This window comes from Dunckerocampus dactyliophorus, chromosome 9, assembly GCF_027744805.1.
Source record: "Dunckerocampus dactyliophorus isolate RoL2022-P2 chromosome 9, RoL_Ddac_1.1, whole genome shotgun sequence".
In the NCBI taxonomy this organism is placed as follows: Eukaryota; Metazoa; Chordata; class Actinopteri; order Syngnathiformes; family Syngnathidae; genus Dunckerocampus; species Dunckerocampus dactyliophorus.
The window spans coordinates 12,159,513-12,185,213 of NC_072827.1; the positions used below are offsets into that span (position 1 = coordinate 12,159,513).

Sequence of the window (25,701 nt, forward strand, 5' to 3'; positions counted from 1 at the left end):
CTGACGCAGAGTCCGCATCACTGCAGACGCCGCATCAATCCACCTGTCGATCCCGACCCAGAAATGGCACTCCATCCGTTTCCAAGCGAGAACCATGGACTCGGACTTGGAGGTGCTGATTCTCATCCCAGCCGCTTCACACTCAGCTGCGAACCGATCCAGTGATAGTTGAAGGTCACGGCTGGATGAAGCCAGCAGGACCACATCATCTGCAAAAATCATAGACCCAATCCTGCAGCCACCAAACCGGAACCCCTCAACGCCCTGGCTGTGCCTAGAAATTCTGTCCATAAAAGTAATGAACAAAATCGGTGACAAAGGGCAGCCCTGGCAGAGTCCAACCCTCACTGGAAACGGGTCCGGCAATGCGAACCAAACTCTGACACCGGTCATACAGGGTACGAACTTCCTAAATTAGGTGGTCCGGTACCCCATATTCCATATTCTGTGAGTACTCCCCACAGAATTCCTCGTTCGAATGCTTTCTCCAAGTCCACAAAGCACATGGAGACTGGTTGGGCAAACTCCCATGCACCCTCAAGGACCCTGCTGAGAGTGTAGAGCTGGTCCACAGTTTCACGACCAGAACTGAAACCACACTGCACCTCCTGAATCTGAGATTCAATTCTCCGGCGGATCCTCCTCTCCAGAACCCCTAAATAAACCTTACCAGGAAGGCTGAGAAGTGTGATTCCACAATAGTTGGAACATACTTTCTGGCTCTTCTTAAAAAGGGGGACCACCACCCCGGTCTGCCAATTCAGAGGCACCATCCCCGATGTCCACGCGATGCTGAAGAGACGTGTCAACCAAGACACGCCCACAGCATCCAGGGCCTTATGGAACTCTGGGTGGATCTCATCCACTCCTGGGGCCCTGCCACCGAGGAGTTTTTTAACCACCTTGGCAATCTCAGCCGCAGAGATAGGAGAGGCCACGGCAGAGTCCCCAGGCGCTGCTTCCTCATTGGGAGACATGTTGGTGGGATTGAGGAGGTCTTCGAAGTATTCCTTCCACCGGTCCACAGAATCTCGAGTAGAGGTCAGCAGCACACCATCCCCACAATTCTCGGTGTTAACCATGCAATGCTTCCCCCTCCTGAGACGGCGAATGGTGGTCCAGAAACTCTTCGAAGCTGAAGTCATTCTCCATGGCTTCTCTGAACTCCTCCCATGTCTGAGTTTTTGCCTCAGAGCCACAGACCACTTGGCCTGCTGGTACCAGTGAGCTGCCTCCAGAGTCCCATGGTCCAAAAAGCCCCGATAAGACTCCTTCTTCAGCTTGACGGCATTCCTCACCACGAGTGTCCACCAGCGGGTTCTGGGATTACCGCCACGACTGGCACCAACCACCTTACAGCCACAGCTTTGATCAGCCGCCTCGACAATGGAGGCATGGAACATGGCCCACTCTGACTCAATGTCCGCCGCCTCCAACATGGTCGAAGCTCTCCTGGAGGTGGGAGTTGAAACTCCTTCTGACAGGGGACTCTGCCAGATGTTCCCAGCAGACCCTCACAATACGTTTAGGCCTGCCGGGTCTGATCGGCATCCTCTCCCACCATCGAGCCCACTCACCACCAGGTGGTAATCGGTTGACAGCTCCGCCCCTTTCTTCACCCGAGTGTCCACAACATACGGCCTCAAGTGCGACGACATGACCACAAAGTCGATCATCGAACTGTGGCCCACTCAGGACCGTCAGGACCCGTCCCCCCACCCGAAGACGAAGGGAAACTACCTCGTTCACCGGGTTAAACTCCGACGTACAGGCCCTGAGCCGGGGGGCAAAAATAATTGCCACCCCTGCCCATCGCGTCTCACTGCTGGCGACACCAGAGTGGAGTAAGGACCAACCCCTCTCAAGAGGACTGGTTCCAGAGCCCTTGCTGTGCGTTGAGGTGAGTCCGACTATATCTAGCCGGAACTTAGCCACCTCACGCACCAGCTCAGGCTCCTTCGCCACCAGAGAGGTGACATTCCATGTGCCAAGAGCGAGCTTCTGCAACCGAGGATCGGGATGCCAAGGCAGCCGCCTTCAGCCGACACTCAACTCACTCTGCACCTGACTCGTTTGGCCCTTCCCACGAGTGGTGAGCTCATAGGAGGGTAGTTTTGTTGTAGTTTTTAAAATTCTGTTCATTTGTTATTTTGCACTAAAAATTCTCTGTTTGTGTAATGGTACAGCTGCTGCCTTTCAAGGCAGAGGGCATTGCTTCAATACCTGCCCTGGAGAGTTTTTTATTGTTAATTTGATATTGGACTAAAAAGTCTCTGGTGGTGTAATGGTACACATGCTGCCTTTTAAGGCAAAGGGTGAAACTTTGATTTTTGATTTTTTTTTGACATTTTTTTTATTCTGGTAATTTATTATTTTGGACCAAATCATCTCTGGTTGTACAGCTGCCACCTTTTAAGGCAAAGGGCTTCACTTCAGTCACAGTTCTGGACATTTGTTTAATTCTGTTAATATGTTATTTTGAACAAAAAAAAATCTGGTGGTGTAATGGTATAGCGGCTGCCTTTTAAAGCAGAGGGTTCAGTTTTGATCCCAGCCCTGGACAGTTTTTCGTTTTATTTTTGTTCATTTGTTATTTTGTTTCCCGTGTATTCATATTACTCCACAACATGCATCAAAATTAATTCAGACTCAAGTCAAATAGTATAAAAATAGCTTTTAATGGATCAGTTAGCACAAGGAGGATGCAATGTAACGCAATAAAATAATGCACAGGGCCCCAATTTGTACTGAAGAAAGCTACTAGCCCACTGCCTATTGTTTAAACATGGCTAATTCTGATTGACGATAAATTCTCCAAAGCTTAATATCTACATCTCTAGGTGATCATTGCGATATTTAATACGTATCTGTTCTGAGTTAAAGTGTATGATAGAGAATCTTATTAATTGCCTTTGGATTGGCCTCCTTTTCTAGATGATGATTCATTGGCTGTAATTACAAAGTAATATTTGCATTAAATGAAAGTTTAATTAGACTTATTCCCCCATAATTAAAAAGCTATTCAGCTGTCATTTAGATAGACAGGGGCCATCGATGAACGCTTTCTGTTGAGAAGGAACGCACTTGCGCTCTGCACTGTGAAAAATCAAGCAAATGGGAGTGTTCTCTGGGTTTAATCTTTAAGGTGCAATGCTTGGCAAGGAAATGTTCAGAAAATATTGGCTTGCAATATTGCACGTCTAAAAATAGAATCAGCGCTTCACTCCACTAACAGGAGCCCATCTGCAGGTTGTCATGTAGCCACAGTGTAAATGTAATTTACAGCAACATGCACTTTTTACATTATTTACTCATTTTACCTAAGGTAGCGACAAGATTACATCAAAAGAACATTTATTTATATTGAAATGTATGGACGGAATCTTCTTCCCAAACAAATTATACTGACAGAAAATCCATCTGGTCAAAATTGTACTAAAATATTTGTTTTTTGCAATATAAATCACCAGGCTGAAATTTCACAGCCATAGATGATATATTACAGTGGAGACTTGTTTTTCGTTTTCATTTTCTTTGGCCTAATGGTGGGTTATTATGCAACTGTAATTAAAAAAATGGACACAAAACAGTCAGAACACCTCATCTGCACAGCACGCACTGTTTATGAAGTGGAAGAAAGGAGACAGATACAGAGTTGTTCAACGTTCCGTGTGCGTTCTATGAACAAATAAACCACACACACACACGTAATAAAGATGATTAAAGGATTCCCTGGTGGGAATCTGTCCATAATGTCCCAACACCGACGCGTGGATGCACTGTTTGGCTAGCTGCACCATTTGTACACCGTACGGTAGTCGAGATGGTGTACGTAAACAGAGACATATTTTTGTCATAATTTTTTTTACAAGATTGAATCATCCGAAAAACGAGGTTCTATCGTAAATAAAATCTAAAAATGTTGTTGTTCCAAAGTGCAGATAGTACCTATGAGATTATTAATTTATAATTTTATGAACATTTAGATCAGTGGTTTGAGACACATAAGTTGGTTGCAGAGCCATTCTCAGTGGGTCTTTGCCTGGGCAAAAAAAAAATAACACAATGTAATGACGTGATGTCTGTGAATGCATCTCACGTTCTCTGTCTGTGCTATTTGGCTTGCTACGCGACCAAGAGGCGCGTGCCGTGTTTATGGGTGAATTTGTCAAGCTCGAGTGGGAGGGGAGGACAACGAGTCGGGACTTAACGTGCAGTCCATCCGACACACAGCTGCAGATATCCGCTGGAGAAGAGCGTGCCATAAAGAGAGCGACAGCGTCTCATCGATCACATTCACAAAAGCAGTCCCAGAGAAGCGATATTCACTTAAATGTTTTACTGGTGTTGTGCTTGTCATTTGCCTTAGATATGAAAAATACGAGAAGGATGATCTGACATCTACTGTATACCTTCACACCTTAACTTCAAAAATTACCTGACATGTTTTATTTGACAGCAATCTTTTGAGTTCTACTATCTTCAGCCACAAGTAGCAGTAATATTGCAATATTTTAAGTAAGTTTTATCTGTTTGCATAACAGTCTTTATCCTCAATGTAAAGCCCCGTCACACTAAGCACGAATCAGCGTGAATCAAGCAGAACCAGCCAGAATAAAAAAAGTTCAAAAATTCACAGCACATACGGGAGAGGATTTGAAATTTGTGAGCTCAGCTCTTTTTTTCCTTGGCGAAATGACGTGATGTGAATAAGGCGACACTTCATAGTGACGTTTCAGCAGCAGCTGGCTGCATTTTTTTTTTTTTTCCCGAATGTGATCAGAATGTTTGGAATGCTGTTGGAATAACGTAAAAATATTTAGAATGCAGTCAAAGTGCAATTAGAATACCTTTCAAATGCCATTCAATATTTTTCCACAAGAATGGTTCCTAATATTTGTAACGCACTCTGAATTTTTAGAATGCACTTCAAATATCCAGGAACAAAACATGAATTTTCCTTCCAACATCATTTTGGCTCATTCTACCTCGAGTGTGACTAGGGTATAACCTGTTACTGATATAGACAAAACGCCTGAAAATGCAAACTAGCACTACTACACATTATTTTCCACAAACTCTAGGTAGCTGTGGTTGCATAACACTGCATATTGTAATAAGTAAAAAAAAATAAAAAAAAAAGACTAGACTTGGCAGACTAAATGAAAAAGAAATGGAGATGAAAAGGGGAATGCAGGAAGGAAGAAAGGGAGGATGACACAAGAGAGATACAGTACAGGTGGAGGAAAAGTAGCTGAAGTAGACTGTGGAGAGAAAGGAAGGCGGATACTGATCCCAATCTCCCTCAAGAGGAGAATAGAGGCTGATTGATGGCATTGAGGTTGATCCACAGGAGGCAAGGTGGGTGGATTCTACTCAGTGGAGAGAATAGGGGAGGTGAGATGATGGCCGATAAAGGCACGGGCAGATAAAGAGAGGGTGAGAATGGACATTCGCAGACAGAAGTGGAGGAGGAGCCTTGCCGTCTGTTGAGATTTCCAGCAAAGGTGGAGCGGGTTGGAGGGATGGGGAGGCCAGTGGGGGAAATATTGCATTGTCTTGGCAGACAGTGCGCTTGGCAGGGAAGGAGTTTTCAAATCTCACAGGCCTTGAAACTCCACCCTGTTGACAGCTGACTGCCTGCTACAGCACAGTGCCTACACTGACGCACAAACACACGCATCCAGGGAGCATAAAAGCCCCGTAAACACCTCATATGATATAGGGAAGTGAAATCATATAAAGGGTAGGGTTATGCAGTACAGCAGTAACACAACATTTTAACCTTTTAGCATTGTATTCTGTGGTAAACGTCTTTATAATTGGGCAGAACATTTTGAATTCTGCTGCAATATGTCCCAAGGGTCAATGCTAGGTCCTGTTCTTTTCTCAATACGTGTTCCTCCCTGCCACTGACAGCAAGGCATTGAAGGGTTCTTCTCTCCAGAATCGCCAAGTAGCTTGGTTACGCAAAAGGAATGCTTTAATGAGATGACTACAATTACAGAACCTACCAACATGCTTTTCAGCCCTGTCATTGTTGGAACGAACATATTTTTGTAGGGCTTTGTTGCTGTGTGTTTGTATTTACAGGTATTTATTTGTGTGGTTTTCTTATACCTCCTTAAAGAGCTTGTTTTTGTCTGCATGGTTTTTATCTTTTAATTTACTTGTGCGCAACTTTCTTAAAATACATCAGTCAAAACAGAGGCGGTCCTCGGTTTACATGCAGAGCTGCAGTGAGGAAGGATAACATAACGGTACACAGAATTCACAGTTCGGTACATGCCCCGGTACATAAGTAACATTATTGAATTATTTTTGTTTTGGTACGGCAATGAAAAAAATTAACAGCTAAATTCAATTAAAATTAAATATATTCTTGTTTTTTTAGACTTTTGAAGGAAAAATAGGAATCCCAAAATAAAAAAGCCTACTGTTTTTTACACTTTTGAATGAAAAATAGAAATATAAAAATTTAAAAAAGCTGTAGTTTTGTACAATTTTGAAGGAAAAATAGAAATATAAAATGAAAAAACCTGCTGTTTTTTTACACTTCAAAATGAAAAATAGAAATATAAAATGAAAAAAATGCTGTTTTTTACACTTCAAAATGAAAAATAGAAATATAAAATGAAAAAAATGCTGTTTTTTACACTTTTGAATGAAAAATAGAAAGGTAAAATGAAAAATAAAAAACTGGGCTGCATAGTGGTCTAGTGGTTAGCACGTTGGCCAATACAGGAACAGCCTGGAGATCGGGAAGACCTGGGTTTGATTCTCCCCTGGGCCTTTCTGTGTGGAGTTTGCATGTTCTCCCCGTGTGCGTGTGGGTTTTCTCCGGGTACTCCAGTTTCCTCCCACATTCCAAAAACATGCATTTTAGGTTAATTGGCGACTCTAAATTGTCCATAGGTATGAATGTGAGTGTGAATGGTTGTTTGTCTATATGTGCCCTGCGATTGGCTGGCGACCAGTCCAGGGTGTACCCCGCCTGTCGCCTGAAGTCAGCTGGGATAGGCTCCAGCATGCCCCCGCCACCCTAATGAGGATGAAGCGGTATAGAAATTGGATGGATGGATGGAATTTGGGCTCATTTTTAGGGAGCTGAAACAAAAGGCCTCTTTCAGATTTTTGTTGCCTCGATTGATTTGTTCCGAGTACAATGAATTTCTTAAAACATGACAGCAACAAAACATTACACAACAATAACTGAAATGTACTATAATTTATAAACTATAATTTCAACATTGCTGAATTTGCTGCTAATATGATGCCTCATGTAATTAATACTTTACACCTGGAGATGGCGGACATCTGTAACGTCAATCTGAGCAACATTTGTAGGCGTGTGTTTCTCTGCAAAGTTTAGGAGTTTATAGACTATAGACCGTGTGCGTACGGCAGCGAGTCCGCTCGCCATAACAGTTCACACGCAGCACATACTTGAGCTGATGCTTTGCTTAACCGTGTTCGGGGTGGCAGGACATGGAGGGTTGCCAAAACACCACTAATGGTGAGGGGGTAGAGGGAAAGTAAAATAACACGGAAATAGCATCAGGCGGACGCGGTATTATCCGCAGGAGACTCATCGGCAGAAAATGCACTGATGCCGGATTCACCAAATGTATGGAGTTCCTCGAGCCACGCTTTGTCATGCCCGCATGCAAGTATTTCTCAGTTGTTGGTTTATGCGAGTTGCACAATGTTGTTTACAGCCACGTCGAGAAGCTAATTGCTGATGCTGTATCCATTAGCTTCACAACATATTTGTTTTAATTCCGTGCCATCCGTCCGACACACAGCTGCAGATATCGGCTTGGAAAGATCATAAAGAGACAACGTCTCAGCGCTGCAGTTCATGTTGTGTTGAAAACAGTCCCTTAAAATAAACTATACATGGGAAGTTTGAGTGGAAAAATTCCCTCAATTTGGGTCACCACTTGTCATTGAGGGGTAACGGTGGGTTCCGCAGACAAACCATTTGAGAACCACTGGTGTAGATGACCAGAATGCAGACCAAAGTTGTTTGTTTTCAGCGATTAGGTTGACAAAACTTGTCTTCTTTCAACAGGCCCTCCCTCCCCTCCTCGTAACCTACTTTTCAACCTGAATGACACATGTCTGATGCTGGAGTGGTCGCCGCCCAGTGACACGGGGGGCCGCCGTGACCTCACCTACAACGTCCAGTGCAAACGCTGTGGTCCGGAGCCAGACCGGTGCCAGCTGTGTGAGGAAGAGCTGCGTTTCCTGCCACGACCGTTAGGCCTGACCAGCGCCTCGGTCACCGTCATGGACTTCTCAGCACATGCTAATTATACCTTTGAGATTGAATCACTCAATGGGGTGTCAGACATGAGCTCATTTCCTCGCCAGGTCGCTCTCATCACCGTCAGCACAGACCAGGGTGGTGAGTATGAACTTTACCTCCCCAAAGTGATGTTATTTATAACCAGAATGTTGATGCTCTTTTATGAAACTTGATAGACTTGATCCATTGTCCTCTATGGCGAATTCCACATATACTTATTAGTACTTCCCTCATTTATACTTAACACCTCCAAGTGCCTCAGAATTGAGAAGAATACAGAAGAGCAGATGTTCAATTACAGCACCTGAACTGTGCATCACATTCTAACAAGCTTTTAATTACACCGTAACTTAATTAATTATGACAAAATTTGATGATTAAGTACCTTTAGTCGATGTCTGTATGTTGTTGTGTGTCATAATATTGCAAGCATATGTCTCTTTAGAAAGGAAAGAGACGAGTCTATGGCCTGAGCCAACAATACGGCTAACTCGTGGCCTTGTACGTGGTTAACCGTTGGTCTCAACCGAGCAGGGCATGTTTTTCATCCAGTAAGTTTGTTAGTTTGCAGGATAACTCCAACATTAATCTTGCAGTGAGGTTTGATGGATTGCACAGACCCTGATCCAGGAAACACCTCATTAGCTTTTAACGGGGATATTGCCACTGCAAGACAAGGGCATTTGATTGGTTGGTTCGCTTCTCTCGAGGTGAATGTCCGACTTTATTTTCTCTTCCAGATTGCTGCTGTTGAATTTGTTTCTATCCTTGCATGATCTGATCCCGCCAGTATTTTTCATGATGATACGGTCTGCATTTGTCTTGATCTGTTCAAGGTTTTCTTTGCCGCTGTTGCCAAATTGTTTGCTCATGTGGGGCTTGGTTGGGTGCCTTTGACTGTATGGAAAGAGTGCGTTCCTGAGTGTTCCTCCATATGAAAAAGTGACATATAAGGGCGTAACCGTACATGTATTCGTATTCAGACTTTTCAGTATTTAGCCTTCAGTTCAGTCCAGCTGCATACCGATTTCCCACATGGTCCACAACACAAGTGAGGCACAGGAAGTGGACATTCAGCAAGACATTTGGCACTCATATTATGTCTACTATATTGAGTAATAGTGTAAAGGTGACTATTGATTGGTTTTAGCATTTTTAATGCCCAAAATATATCTGGGTTTTTATGTAAGAATTGTATATATTGTAGAATTGCATGTCAGCAGTTTTTTTATGTTTAATTTAAAATATCAAACACAAAACTAAGCATTTTTCTGTTTTGAATTTTGTACTGTTAGGAATGGGATATTTTCTCTCTGCTATGAACAAGACATGCTGAAGGCTTGCTGATCGCAGAAACATGACGCACGATCACGAGGTTATTTTGGATGATGCAAACACATTCTGTTATCATAGCTATTTTGCACACACACACACACACACACACACACACACACACACACACATGCACACAGTTTGTAGATATGTCACCATTTTAATATCTGTCTGAAGTGTGATTAGCTGCCAGTGAAGGTTTAGCGAAGTCCATTCGCTCTCCAAAGAGGAACCCTAGCCCGCTTTCTTTTATGACGTCTGTCGGAGAGGTTGTACAGTGAGGGTAACCTTGTGTGTGTGTGCACGACAGGTACAAGAACAGAGTGTGTTTGTGTCAGCCAAGACAGCCTCATGATCGTGTCTTGCTCAAAGCAGAGGAAAAATATTCCATTCTTAACAGTACGGAAAATGAACCAAACCGTGACCTTAAAACTGAGGTCGGTACTGAACCATGATTATGGTGTACCGGTAGTGCCATATTATTTTAAAAATTATTTATTTTGCTATTTCTCTTTGATCCTGCTTCTTCAGCCTTGTGACTGTGAATGACACTGAATAAAATGATATATTTGACACCAAGTAATCAATTTACATTTTGCGAACTTAGCAGAAGTCTCTTTTTAGAATGCATAATCAAGACCATTTCAACCTGAAGCTTTTCACTAACACCTGACTGTAAAGTTAATTCTGTATGACAATGCAATTTATCTATCTGAACACGATTTTTTTCTAAAGCACTGCAGTAAATAATGGCAGGGAAATAATGAATACTTTCTCACTTGCTGCATTCTCATAATAACAGCTTTTATGGTTAAAGGACCATGTTTCCTGTGGGAGAAGGTATGTCATGTAGATTATACCCGATTTTAATTTGTAATTTGGAAACACCATTTTTTTATGTTCTCCCTCCTCCTTTTCTTCTCCTGTGTATATTTTTTTTCTCTTGTCTTTGTTCTCTGGCTCCATCCACCCTCTGTTCCTCTGTTGTTAAGGGAGTTTGGAGGAAAACACATTTTCTCATACAGCCACAACACATTAAATGTATTATTCGGCGTGTGTCCAGGGACAGTTCCGACAGTCTTTGCAGGTAAACACAATGTCACGCCTAGCCTTTTTATTTCATTAAGATTCCCCAAGTTCAATGCATAGACACATAGCAAGTCCCTCGGCTTGGGCGAGCACCAATATAGACTAGACTAACATACTTTTTAAAGTGCTTTAGGGAGCTGGAGTCGGACGCAACTTTTTCTGTGTGTAATTTTATGAACATGTTTGTTTTGATTTTGGCGTGATTGAATACCTGTTTGTAAAAAGGTTATCAAATACCACTGGGGTGGTGAACCTGGAGCTCCTTCTCTGCTGTGGTGTGCGACTGTTCTTTCTAGATTCTTTATTTTTGACAGCAAAATTGTAAATTGCAGTATGAATCTATGCTACGCTGGTACTGGACAGGTCTGTTAGATATGTGGGATAAATTCTGAATCCGTGTAGCTTCGATACACTGGTCGGCAAATCATGGAAATGGAACTGTTACCATTGTAAAACCTTTATGAACTGAACAGGCAAAAGATGTTAACTGTTAAATGTAAAATCAATATTGATGATGCGTATAGTGGATAACTAATTAGTGGCTCACAGTTAAAGTGAGTCGTTGACCCCTCTGTGTGGACTTCAGCCTCAGACTTTTCACTCACTGCTCTTTCTGCCCAATCACTGATGTCATGAATTTCTTTGTATCCCTTGCAGTTTTGACATATAGATCACACACTACAGTAACCCCTCTCAGGTCACACGCATACTTTGACGGAAATGGTCCAACAAAAATCAAATCTTCTTACTCCTGTTTAGACTGGCCCTTTTACAAAGCGAGAGCCCCCTAGATTATTTTATTCTAAGTAGCTGTGAAATGAGTCGAGGCATAGACAGTTTACAATTTAATTCAGGACTAGATAGAAGCAATTGTAATGCCAGCGCTGGAGAGAGCGATTAACTGTCAACAAAGGTATTGCAAAGTCCTATCGATCTCTGAAGATCGATTCTTTTATTCTTTCTCTCAGAACTTCCCTTTTTTGTTGTTAGGATATTTGGCACCAGCCAGTCTAAGTTCGGCAGCTAAACAATCCTCAAGAAGAGAATAAAATGGTGGCCTATCTAGAAACCGTGTGTGCACAGATAAAAACAGGGTGCATCTTTTCTAAGTGAAAGGTCCTCTGAGTGTGTTATATCTCTGTGCTAGATAAGCATGTTGTCGTACCTTGTCTAAAACAGAGTGGAAAATATTCCGTTCCTAACACTCATGACACAAGTTGTCCGGTACAGTCCGGTACAGTCAATCATTGTGACCTGTGTCCATATTGCCATATCATCAGTCAATGCCATGATTACGACTCGTCTCCGACTGGACACTTCACTAGGACACACTCAGCGCTTTTAAGGTGACTCAAGACACAACAAAGTGAAAGAAAGAAGTGTTAGTGATGAGTGCCATTTTGGCTGACTTGGAAATTTTATGTCCTTTGGGACATTGGTGTACCACTTTTGTTGTGTTAAGGTAGCCCTGATGAAGAGACTATCCCAAACGGGTGCACAGATCTGTGATACCTTAAAACAGTGATCCCCAACCCCATTTCCATTATGTTTTATTTTGAAAAGTGTCCGGATTCTCTCCGTCTCATCCGTCTCACTTGATGCATGTCCACTGTGCGTGTGCTAATTTTCTCAGATAGACTACTACTCTATTTTTAGCATTTTTCTTTCACCTCATATTTGGTGTCAAATGCTGATACTATGTGGGAATGCATGAAGGTAAGTTTTGATGACTTATTGAGTGCTAATGTGCACATTTGTCTCAAGTTAATTCATGCTAGCACACTGACTTTTACCACACACGTCAAACAGCGATGTAATAATCTCTCTGGAAACACTCCAGGCTTGAACTGGTGGATGGTGGGTCTGCATTCAAATGTTGTTCATGTCTTTGTTTTACACAATACATAATAAATAAGATAAATTAGATCGCTATAATGTACGACCCCATCCCCGGTCCGCGGGAGATTTGTGGGAACACAAGCCGGTCCGTGGCTCAAAAAAGGTTGGGGACCGCTGCCTTAAAACAATTCCCACTTTATAATGAGAAACCGAAAATCTTTAGAGAGCGCATCATTGCAGGAGATTTACTGGTGTCATAAATAAACATACACACCTTTTTTAATTAAACTGTTGTGACCACTTTTCCTTTAACTCCTTACCGTTCCGATGGCCTGCCGTGTACTATTTTCTTGGAGAAAACACAATATTACGCCACTCCCTATTTCGGTGTGTAACCGATGCCATCTAGGTTAGCTGTACTCTTGAAGATAAGTAAACCTCACTCCCTGATGCCTCAGGAGTCAGTGGGTTGAGAGCCTAAAGCCTACTGGTTAGCGTGCTCATCAGTCTTTCAGAGGGTTTGTGTGGTTGCGGGTTCGAGCTTGGGGGTGTGCAGCGCTATACCGCATGGGATTTTACAGTTTACATTGCTGTCATGACCCGGAGGGGGGGGGTGAGGCTTCATTATGCTTTAGCAGGGGTGTGCAATTATTTTGACTCATAGGCCGCATTGGGTCATGACAAAACTGTTTTAAAAGACAAGATAAGATGTCAGGAAGCCACGAGGCTGAAAGTGTGACCAAAGGGTCTCCAAATGGAACAACTTTGGAAAGCTTCAGTTTAACTTTAGAAAAAACTGGTGTACAATAGTCCATCTGTGTACTATCACTCAAACTCCTAGCAAGTAAGGAATGGAATATTTTCCACTCTGTTCTGGATGGGTACTGAAACGTGCATGTGCTACGCACACACACACACACACATGCACACACACACACACACACACACACACACACAGTTTCATTATGAGTCACCGTGCTGTCTGCTGACTGAGACGATCAGCCTCTTAGCCAAGATTAGTTGAAACCAGACCAGACCAATACACTAAATGGAATGTTTCCTGATCATTGAGACCATCGCCACAGCAGGCATGTGAGGAAGAGGGGCTCAGTTTCATTTTAGAGACCAATTGGACCTTGCTAGACCTTGGCTGGGTAGCTGACCGTTCTCTCCAGCGCTGGCATTGCCACCGTTTGTGTCTACCCTAAACCTTACTTGAGCCTCTTAGCAATATTTCACAACTGCTAAAATAAGAGAATATGGGTGGACTTCACCCCGCTAAAAGGGTGGGTCCTAACAGACTCAAACTATGACTTTGTTGTGTTTTACAGTCCATACCACCAAACTAGTTATTTGAAGGTACGTTTCTGAGTGTATTCAAACTCTTATTCTTCTTTGTCAGTAACACTTAGATTCTGTCTGTTGGGGATACAAAATCAGTTAGCTGGCCTTCAAAAGAGCCCAATGCCTCTATTCTAAATGGTTCCAGGACAGCTTTACATTTTTTTTGGGTATTACTTTTTAGGTGTTTTTTGTTTTAAAAACAAAAAAATCCCAGAATACTAAGGGTTTAACAGTATATACATGCTCCTAATGTGTTTGTGAATACTCTTCCCAAGACACAAAAAACACTATAATGGGTTATTTGGAAAGGTGAACAGAAAACACCATTAGCATAGAGTTGCCATCAGCAGAAAAGAGGCAGGCATGAGAATTCCTGTGCGGATCAAGACTCCTGTATGAACGCACTGCAGTTGAAGATAAATTAGTCTTGGCTATTAAAATGCAGATGGCACTTCTGGTAAATGCTTGATGCCGGTGAGGTTACCATATATGATTTGTTATGCCTATGCTGGACTTCTTTGCAAATATACATGCATACAAAAAGCATTCTTTGGTACTCTCCACATGCATCAGAAACTCTATGGCCTGTGATAATTTCTTGTCAGGCATAACCTTTTCTATATTCTGTGATTCATACGCGTATATATGCACAAGCATCAATCCCCATGACTAGCATACTTTAAATGCACCGAGACCGGCAGAGAAAAGTATAAATAGATCATCCATCCACATCACCCTGGGAAGTACTTAGAAATATAACATATGGGTTATTAGCAGAGTATTATATTTGATTCCAAAACACACAGTTTTTTTTTACATATAACCAGCAATTAAACAAGAGAGCACTTTAAAGAGATAGATGGATTTGAATGCAAGGAGGGAGAAGCTGGACAGAGACAAATGAAGCGACGAGGGTGAAAGGGAATATAAAATGAGAAACAGAGAATGAGAAGATGATTGAGTGGGGATGGGACTAAAAAGGCAAAGGGGAAGGGATGGCAGGATGAAAAGGAACTAAATTACCTGACAATGAAGTGTTGGCAGGAAAAGATGTGAAGAAGAAGTGCGGCAGACAGCCACACCTGTGCACATATACAAATATCAGTTAGCTGAGGGCTGCAGATTGCATACGCATTTTCAAATCTTAAACCACAAAGCAAATCAGAAAGTGGGAGAAAGGTGTTTCAAAGGTTTTGGACATACAACTTCAGGTTATTTTCAAGAACTGTTGACATAGGTATTAATAAGTCAAATGGACTCAAAAGCTGTCTCAAAATAACTCAGAGCAGTTGCTACTGATGCGTATTGCTTACCGAAAAAATGTACAGTACCATGTGAGTTTGTGTTTGAAGTGTGTGATATAAAGCACATGAAACGGAAGGGTTTCAGAAGTGGTAGCGTGCTTTCATAATGCAAACTGAAAGAAAGGTGGGTGAGAGGAAGGCGGACAGGTGGACTGTTGAAAGAGGCGGAGGGAGGGAAAACAGGAGATGTCCTAGAAACATGAGAGTCGCTTTAATCACAGGAAGCAGCTTGGTAATTGTGCATGTCATGAAAACCAATCAGCGACAGATAGGGCTCTCAGTTGCGGTGTCACATCAGAACAGCAACTTGAGACTCCAATCAGACGCTCTTTTGTAGATGAAAAGCCCAGTGAGCAAAATGCATATGAAATGATGTTGGAGAAGCTGGCTGTCGGAGAGCTGCTCATTGACTTTACATTGACTCTAGAATCTAGAGCATCTTCATTAGCTTCACTGGCCTGAAGGCAGATTTGAAAATGGCACATCTGCAGAGATATTGCCGTGGTCAGTTTACTTTTAGTATCTTCAGTTGGAGGCATCATATTTTAGCACTGATTACTGAAGCGTTTAAGGCAGTGCTTCTCAGTAATTTTCTGTTATGCTGTCCCTGGGAGACACCCTGAACTACCTGAAGAACCTAGTAATATGTATTTATGTATCTGTACATACCACTGTATGAGTTGCTGGCACCAGCATCCTGCCTCCAATCGCCAAAATAGATGATTAAAATAAGCTGGGTAACATCTGCAACAACTTTAAACAATTTCCAAGTTGAGTTTATGAACTCCGTTTGTAACATTTAAACATGCCTTTTACAGTTTGTGTGATTCTAAAAACAGATTTCCTGGTCTTTTTATTTCTGGTTATCATCACTTGTTTTCCTTTTGAGTTTCTTTCTCCATCACTCATCATCCTCTGTCAGCTTGAACTGGTGTTCCTGTGTACTTCTTCTCCAGGGTTGGACAGGCAGCCTGTTGATTAGTTGGAGCACTGCCGCCACCTAGCTGGAGGCGTGTGTATCGTTAAAGCATGAATACCATTCCTGAAGACACTGGCACTGAAAATCCTACAGAGTAAAATCCAATTATTACATTATCACGTTCCAGTTTAACCTGTGAAGCTACTGTGTTGAAACCCGTGAGGGATTGCTAATCTAAACCTTATCATTGTAAACTTGACAAGTTTACAACAATAGCATTTCCTACAGGTCACTCATGGCCAAGTGGTTGACTTCTGTCTTTCTCTGTGTACCCTGTGTTTTGCTGGCGACCAGTCCTGATGTCCAGTTCCTGGACAGGATAGAATATGGTACAAAATGGATGGATGGATATTCCCACCGCCCCTATGAATTCTTCATACCTCATATACAGTAATCCCTCGACACATCACGCTTGGAATTTTGCGGCATCACACAGTCACGATGTTTCAAAAATGTATTACTACATCATATTTTGTGGTTGAATACGGCCTATTGTTAGAAAAAGATTACGTACTTTTGCCAAAATTAAGCATTCTGAAGCATAAAAATGGCTAAATGAACTAAAATACAAATATAAGGCATTCAGAAGACGCATTCAAAGATGTTGTGATGATTTAGTATTCTACGCTGGTCAGTAATGTTACGATAAAGCAGGAACAACAAGCTTTTATTGCAGTTTTGAATTCTCTTACAACAAGCATAAAAATTGCAAATAAAAACACGGGCTACACCAAGCCAAAACTCAACTCAGAACCCCCCACGCAGCTCCCCTAGCACGGGGACACTTAAATGTCTTATGTACTGTTGTACGTACTATATTTTGTAATACTAGTGTAAAAGTGACTCTAGTGGTGTTATTGCATGTCTACAGGGCTCTAATAATGTTAAAAACTGAAGGTCGTAAACAGGTTTTCTCTGCTCTAACTACGAAAATATTTGATTTCTAAATAGGGAATCCTACTTCGTGTAAATTCACTTATCACAGTTGGGTCTGGAACCGATTAACAGCAATAAACAAGGGATTACTGTACATCATATCATCGTATCATCATTGTTAAGTACTTTTCAAGTGCAAACATAACGTGTTGTCATGTAATGGTCAGACACATATCCATCCATCCATCTTCTATGCCGCTTATCCTCACTAGGGTCGCGAGGGTATGCTGGAGCCTATCCCAGCTGACTTCGGGCAAGAGGCGGTACACCCTGGGCTGGCCGCCAGCCAATCGCAGGGCACATACAGTATAGACAAACAACCATTCACACTCACATTCATACCTATGGACAATTTAGAGTCACCAATTAACCTAACGTGCATGTTTTTGGAATGTGGGAGGAAACCGGAGTACCCGGAGAAAACCCACGCACGCACAGGGAGAACATGCAAACTCCACACAGAGATGCCCAACGGAGATTCAAACCCAGATCTTCCCGATCTCCTGACTGTGTGGCCAACATTTCAACCAATAGGCCACCGTGCGGCCCCAGACACATATCACACATTAAAATTTATAAAAACAATTCTAAGACATTTAGAACTTAATGTGGAGTTCAGCTGGTGTTTGAAACATCACAACACTTTGGTGGTCATGACAAGTTTTTGAATTGTCCTCATATATGCAGAGTGAACTGGAAATTGGCATTCAACAAACATTACTGTCAAACTTTAGTCAATTGTTAAAGTCAAACTCTATTAAATATTATGTCTGATCTACCTTGACCTGTGAGGGCCTTCTGCCTTGTACCCCCAGCCAGCGCCAGCCTCAATTTGCAGCTGCACTTATAAATGAACACTGCGCGCTAAACTGCTGGCCTTTTCAGCGACTATGTTCCTACCAGGCAGCCCTCTCCCGGCATTGCACCACGCTCTAACTAACTATGACAAATTATCCCCACACTTAATTACCAGCCTGGGAAAATCACAATGATGTTTATTAGGCACGGCATCATAAAGCAGTGTGTCCATGCCCCGAGACCAAAGCACTGTTCTGCAGCAACACCAATAACAACAGCCATACAAATTGGATGTGTTGAAAGACCCAGGGCTTCCAAGAACTAGTTTGGGGAGGGGGGAAGGTGACGCTTTGGATGAATCAATACTGCTTGTGTCTGTGCTGATATGTTGAGCTCCAGGTGCCTTCAGATACATTTCAACCAAATCACTCAGTTAAGTTTAATAAGTTAAATCTGGTTTGTGTCTGATTGGCATAAAAATGAGATTTTGGGTCACATTGATATTGTTTTTTTCTGCCGTTTTTTTCTTCCGATAATGATATTGTCACACGAGTGATGACTAGCAACAACTTGCTAGCTAAGTATGTCTGAGATCTGGAATTTTTTAATTTTTTTCCTCATATGACGAGTTTATGCTCGTAAAATTACGACTTTTTTTCTCCCCGGACTTTTTTTCTCTTCCTATTTTGACTTTAGTCTTGTAAAATGACAGCTGTTTTCCTATGTTTGCTGTTGTTTGTTTGTTTGTTTTTTTCCATTTTCCAACTATTTCACTTTCTTCTTAGAAATGTTCATCTAATAATTATGACTTTATTCCCATAATACTTTGACTTTATTCTTGTGACATCGCAACTTTTTCCGCAACCAAACCTTCCAAAAATGACATCTTTATTTATTGTTTTGTTTGTTTCTCTTATTATTGTGACTTTTGGAAAACAACGTATTTTTTCTTTAATATTTCGACTTTATGCTACTAAAATGAGGTTTTTTTTCCTCATTGCATTTTGACATTATTCTCACAATATTCAGATTTTTTTTCCTCATTAGATTACACATTTTTTGCCAAAATATTTTTACTTTATTCTTGTAAAACGACGGCTAATTTATTCGTTTTTGCAGATGTTTTTTTTTTCTATTTTTTATTATATTTATTGAATGTTCTGCGGGCCAGTAAAAAAACAGCCGCAGGCCACAGCTGGCCCCCGGGACGCACGTTGGATACCTCTGGACTGGTCTTTGAACCCTTTTCGGATGAGAGGCAAAATGTGTTCTGCAGTTGTGCAATTGGCCACGCTTCGGACACCGCTGAGATAGTGTAACATACCAATGATGTCGACAAGGATGGGGAAGGCGACACACTAAACAAAGAAAGAAAAGTCTTATTGTAAAGTACCTCTTTTTTTCCCCCCATTCTTGTGGTTGCACAAAAGTCCAAATTCTCTGTTCAAGTATGCATGTGTGTGTGTGTGTGTGTGTGTGGACTTGAGGCACTGGCCTTGGAGGGTGGGCAGTCATAAATACAGCCTCCATGGTTGCTGGCTTATTAAGAGCTGATTTATCAGCCTCTCTGTAAGGATTGCACTGTGTTGGCGCCTAAAGCGACGGAATCTGTCCCCCAGGAAGCTTCAATCACCATGAAGCATATGGATATATAAAGGGGATATTTAGTGTCACACCATGAATGTCATGGGTCCACCTTGTGTTGAACACAACTTTTCAAGCCTCAGTCATCATTGTCATGTCTGTTTCCGCACACACACTTGCACACCCCTCACGCCTTCTGTTAAGGCAGATAGAGGGAGGAACAATCGGGCAGGATAAATGTGTTCGACAGCTCTCTGCCTCCTTAGTGATTTATCAGAGTATTTATCCTGGTAATTTGCCTTATCTGTCTTTTTTTCCCTCTTTCTTTCTCAGTCTCATCTTTCATTCTCTCCCTCATACATTTATGTTGAAGCCGTGTGTGTGTGTGTGTGTGTGTGTTTGAATGGTCTGTTAAGTATTGTAAGCACATACACTCATTCCAATATATTTCACTGTGACGTGACGGTGATATACAGCAACAGGGCCAAAGTTTAAATGGCTTATCTCATTTTAGCCAGAATGGTTGCCTTTCCTATCTTATTTCTGAGATGTATTGTCGTGTTTCTGGTGTAATCCTGTCAGAAACCTGGCAGGATGATCAACGGGATTTGTTTTTCTTCCCCTTTTCTGATTTATTTTTGTTTTGGTGTGTGTCTACCAGACAAAGTTCAGATATACCGTGGTACCTCGGTTTTCGTTATTAATTCGTTTTAAAAGGTCTGACAAAAACTGAAACATATGCAAACCGAAGCAATTTTTTTTCTCGGGAATGATGTAAATCAATTTAATCCGTTACAGAACATGCAAAAATATTAACTAAAAATACATTTTATGGAGCATAATTATAACTGCACATGCAGAAAACAATGTTTTCATTGTTTGGGCGCTCAGTTCCACGTAACTATACAGTACAAGATTTATTACGCGCAATATTGTACAATAGCAGAGAGTGCACGAAAACCGAGGCAAAATTTCCATATAAATGTGAATCTTACGAAAACCGAGGTTTGACTGCACACTACTTGGCCTAAAAAAGTCACCATTTGGATGTAACCTTGCATCCATATTGTACTTGGAAACTTTCCCACTTATTTACCAAGCATGTCAGAAGACGTCCGATTGCCGCGGAACAAATATAAATTAGTCAAAGGCAACTAAGGAGATTGCTAAAACTACTGAAATGAGATTACCCAATGTGTTCCTAAAATCTGAAGGGATAGGAATTTGTAAACGCGTTCAAACGTGACATGAGGTGAAATCAAATCAACAGGAGTCATAGCGATGTTTCATTCATTCATTCATTCATTCATTCATTCATTCATTCATTCATTCATTCATTAACATGCGTCTGTGTAGGCTCTCAGTCGTACAGGAGTTGTCCATCGAGGAAAAGGCTTCTTGAGACGTCATCTGTACTTCTGTGAAGAAGGTGTCGGACGTTTCGCTCCTCATCCGAAGAGCTTCGTCAGCGAACTAATAAGTGCTGGTAGCTTAGGCCTAAAATACAGTAAGAGTGGGCGGAATTGGTGTGCCAACACCCTCCTCCTATTGGTTCCTTACACTAAGCCTGGGCGGAGTGGTGGTATAATCCTATCCTGCTATAACACCTCCGATAAAGGGAAGTGTCGCTCCCTGAGTTGGGTATGAACGACTTTGATACTGGCTCGTTAGCATCTATTGTTCTGGCTCGGCCCTGGCTTCACCTCATTACCCACAGCTCTTAGTCTTGCAAATGAGGTGAAGCCAGGGCCGAGCCAGAACAATAGATGCTAACGAGCCAGTATCAGAGTCATTCATACCCAACTCAGGGAGCGATACTTCCCTTTTATCGGAGGTATTAATAGCAGGATAGGATTATACCACTACTCCGCCCAGGCTTAGTGTAAGGAACCAATAGGAGGAGGGTGTTGGCACACCAATTCCGCCCACTCTTACTGTATTTAAGGCCTAAGCTACCAGCACTTATTAGTTCGCTGACGAAGTTCTTCGGATGAGGAGCGAAACGTCCGACACCTTCTTCACAGAAGTACAGATGACGTCTCAAGAAGCCTTTTCCTCCATTCATTAACATGCACAACCGAAAGACAACTTTTTCCACTTAACTGTTTTGAAGCATTTACTCAGGAAAATGACTTCAGTTTTGCTAAGGAGCTTAAAAATTGGACTCTGGAGCAATGTGGTCTGGTGACTCGAGATGTACACTGTTCTAGAATGATGGGAACATCAGGATGAGGTAATGCAGTCATCAGATTCAGTGCTGATTGTGCAAGCGTGTGCGTGGCAGTGCTACGACCTGGGCTTGCTGTTTTTGGTCTGTTCTAGTTTCTGCAGGTGTACGCGTCGAAAAAGTAGGTTATCTGGCGTAAATGCATTTAAAGTATATATTGTGAACAAGCCAAACAGTCCATTGAATTTAAAAAAAAAACATACCCAGGGTGAAAAATTGAGCAACGAATACACCCATAAAAAAATGTTAGCGCACGGCTCGCTCCTCCCCCTCGAACCCCTCCTGCCAGCTTGGCGTTAACATTGTCCTCCAATTCTAGATGAACATTTTTAATGATTTCGGTTTGAGAACCGTCCCCTTCTCTCTACAATTGCCATTGTTCACTCGCAACGCAATCCATGTTTAATTCCTAAATATGCCTCACGCACTTATTGAAGATATTTTATACTTTAAATGTGTTTAAGAAGTGCGTGAGGATCTTGGCTGCAGAAGCGAGACAACTCCAGGTAAGAAAAAGTTGTATTCTGGCACGATGCAGCAAAATAAGAGGAACAAAAAACTACAGTGCAAAATGGAGTCCGAACGCACCGCGACAAAAGAGGGAACGGACAATGTACAAAAATGAAACAAAAACTACCTGAGATACAGGCGGGCTGCTGGATGAGCAGGCAGCAAGGCAAACGGTAACAATAGAGGGAAAACGTACTGACAAACGTAAGGGAAAAATGTCTAGAGAGACAAAGTGACACGAAGCGTGGTCAGGAGAGTCCAAACTGAGGAATAATCCCACGCCTTCCTGAAGCAGCTGCAGAGAATGAGCGGAGGAGCAGATGGAATGCAGCTGTGCTCATCCGGCTGCTCCACCCACCTCAGGAGAACCAGCATCGGAGGGGAACAAAAACAAAGAAGAGGTAACAAGACATACAAAAAGGTCCAATACAAATACCGCAACATGAGACAAGGCCAGGATGTCACAGCAGAGCGTGACAATGATAACAAATATAGCTCATAAGAGTTGAATTTAAGAGCTGATATCTAGCAGCTTCCATGGTTTTCTTGAGCATAACCAAAATCACTTAAGTTCTTAAATGAATAGCTATAGCATTGTACTGCCAAAACATGTAATGCTTATGAGCCATTTTTGTTGTCATTCTTATATTTCGCAGTGATTAGCTAGCCGGTGACTAGCAAATAGCGGTAAGTAGTGGTGACTCGTAAATATACCGTAGTTCCAAGGGCCCTAACTAGCGGCTGGCTAGCGGCCGGCTAGCAGCTAGCTAGCTAGCACGGCTGCTACTATTTACACTCACTCTCGTCTTCAGCCATGGCAAGCTATGCCGCAAGCGTGGCAATCCTTTTGCCGGCAGCCCAGGCGCTGGCGTTGTTTATGAGACACTGTCAACAGATTGCAATTGTATCATAAATATCATGTGGAAAAATAACATCATTTTAGTAGCATAAAGTTGAAATAGTAAAGAAAAAATATGTTTTTTAAGTCGTAATATGAGAAACAAACAAAACAACAAATACATTTTGTAATTTTTTGAAAATTTGGTTGCGGAAGAAGTTATAATGTTACGAGAATAAGGTCAAAATATTATGGGAATAAAGTCATAATTACGAAAAGAAGATTTACAACAAGAAAGTGAAATAGTTGGGGGAAAAAAACAGCCACAGCAGAAATAGGAAAAACAGTCTTACTCTAACAAAATAAAAAGTTGCAAATTTACAAGAATAAACTTGGAATTGTTAGGTGGGAAACGTATTTTCAGTATTCTTTTAAAAGGGGTAATATTATGAGAAACAAAACAAACATTTTGTTTCAAAAGTTAATTTTGGGAAAATTAGCTTGGGGGAAAAAGGGTATAATACGATAGGTCGATAGGTATAAAGTCAAAATATTATGGTAATAAAGTCATAATATTACGAAAAGAACATTTACGAAGATTATCTAAGAAGGAAGTTGAACTATTGGGAAAATTACAAAAAAAAACAGCAAAAATGTGAAACCTGTACATTTTTAAAGGAAAAAAAATTAAACCAAAACAAATCTGCCAATTTGGGGGGCCGTGACTATATGCAGGGATCTTCTGTACCTCTTAAAGGAAATGGTGGAGATGAAAATGTCTTCTCTTGTGCTCCAGTGCTTGCTAGACCGTGAAAGTTCCCATGGCTGTGCACTGAGCAATAACTGTGCTTTTTTTTAGCAAGTTGTACTTTTTTGCTTTGACTGGTGCTGTGTTCACCTCCAATAAATCCACACCTTAGCTCATGACTGTCTGGGACAACCAGTGACACAAGAAGCTCACCGCTCATTCACGAGTTGCCCGAGAACCAAAGATGCTCCCTAGCTTTGGTGTAAAAGAAAAAAAAAAATCTATGCTGCTTTGAAGGCGTTCACCCTCAGTGTGACCTTGCTCCCTGACAGGACCCTTTTCCGTTTTCATCTCTGGGGTGTTCTCTCCTGCTGCAGTGTACGTCTCTTTGCTCGCCAGCCTGCAATCATGGCGGCAACCTTTTGAAGCTGGACATAAAAACATGAAAGAGAAAGTAAAATGTGAGTGAGAAGGACAGAGGAGGAATAAAGTAGCACTGTTCTCAAAAGAGGTGTAGCGAGGGGAGGCGGTAGAGTTTGCAAGAGGCTGCACGCCATGTTACGTACGGCGTTTCGAAGTTTATGAACACACTCCCGTAAATTAATAAAAAAATGTATTTTGGTCCGTCACCGCTCGACTCGCTCGAGAGCCAGTTACAGCATGTGCAGCTGCAAGGATGCAGTGTATGCCTTGACTGGCGAGGATAACGTCGCTTATTCACTCATTTTGGCACTTTATAATGTTTCCCAAGCATAAGGTAGGCTCTTCTGGTGAAAAGGCGTCAATGAAAAGAAAAGTCATCACCTTGGAAGTGAAAATGAGCATGAAAAACTCTGAGTGAGAAGAAACACCCGCAGGTATTGGCCATATTTTGATTTTAAGCGTTCGACTGTTACGGCCATCATGAAGGCTAAAAATCGTATCCTTGAGCATGTTAAAGGATCTGCTCCTATGAAAGTGACAGTAATAACTAAGCAGTGCAGTCATTTTTCAAACCTGCTATGCTATCTTGGTTTGGTTTGGTTTAGTTTAGTTTTTTTTTTATGGAATCCACCTCATGATTCATCCTTTCACAGTTCCACATGTCCAAAAGGAGTAGGAAGAAACAAAGCTTATTTAATCCTACCCCCCCACCCATTCCACATCTTGTACAGTACATATTATTCACTTCCTGCATTCCATGTAATATGATTCCATATGATAATCAGTGTAATAATAAATAAATAATAAATATAAAAACAAGCATGACAGAACAATAAGTCTAATAATCAAGACTCTTCTGCCTTGTATTTAGCAAACATCAACCGCTTGTATTGTTTTTTAATTCGCTCATCAATGATAAGTTCCTAATATATGTTAACGTTAACTACAGTGTCATTGATAACCCTTTTATTTGTTTCCATTTCGATTCCATCAGAGTGAATGTTTTTGCTTTCAAATTTTTGACAGTGTCAGTGATTTCCTTTTTAGTTACATCAGCGAGAAACATGGAATTGAGATTCCTATCTAGGGTTTCATTCCATTCGTCCATTCTTCTTCCAGTTTTGGTCCAGTATTTACTAAATAATTGTTAAACCTTTCCACTCCCTCATTGATATCATCCTTATTAGTGTTTCCAACCATAAAATAGTGAGGGTACTCTTCCTTCTAATGCTATTTAAGATGCCCCAAGTTGCTCTAATGTTATTTTTATTCTTATCTTTGATTATAATACTCCCTCTTGACAGAGATAATCCGGCCACTTTTCAAAATAAAACATAAGAAAATGAAATAATGGAAATTATTTTATTTTTTCTTTCTGTGCGTCCCAGTACCAAATGAGGGGGTTGGGGACCACTGCTTTAAAGGGTTCCTTGAATTGG

The 25,701-nt window shown here is 41.6% G+C and overlaps 1 protein-coding gene across 4 annotated transcripts in view; it reads left to right on the forward strand.

Annotated features, from left to right (window-relative positions):
• Positions 1 to 25,701, forward strand: part of epha6 (eph receptor A6) — a 245,183-nt gene that overhangs the window by 156,598 nt on the left and 62,884 nt on the right. For all 4 annotated transcript variants that reach the window (XM_054786681.1, XM_054786683.1, XM_054786684.1 and 1 more), the window contains exon 5: positions 8,075 to 8,410. In XM_054786681.1, the coding sequence (XP_054642656.1) occupies positions 8,075 to 8,410 (336 nt within the window). The remainder of the gene's footprint in view (positions 1 to 8,074; positions 8,411 to 25,701) is intronic.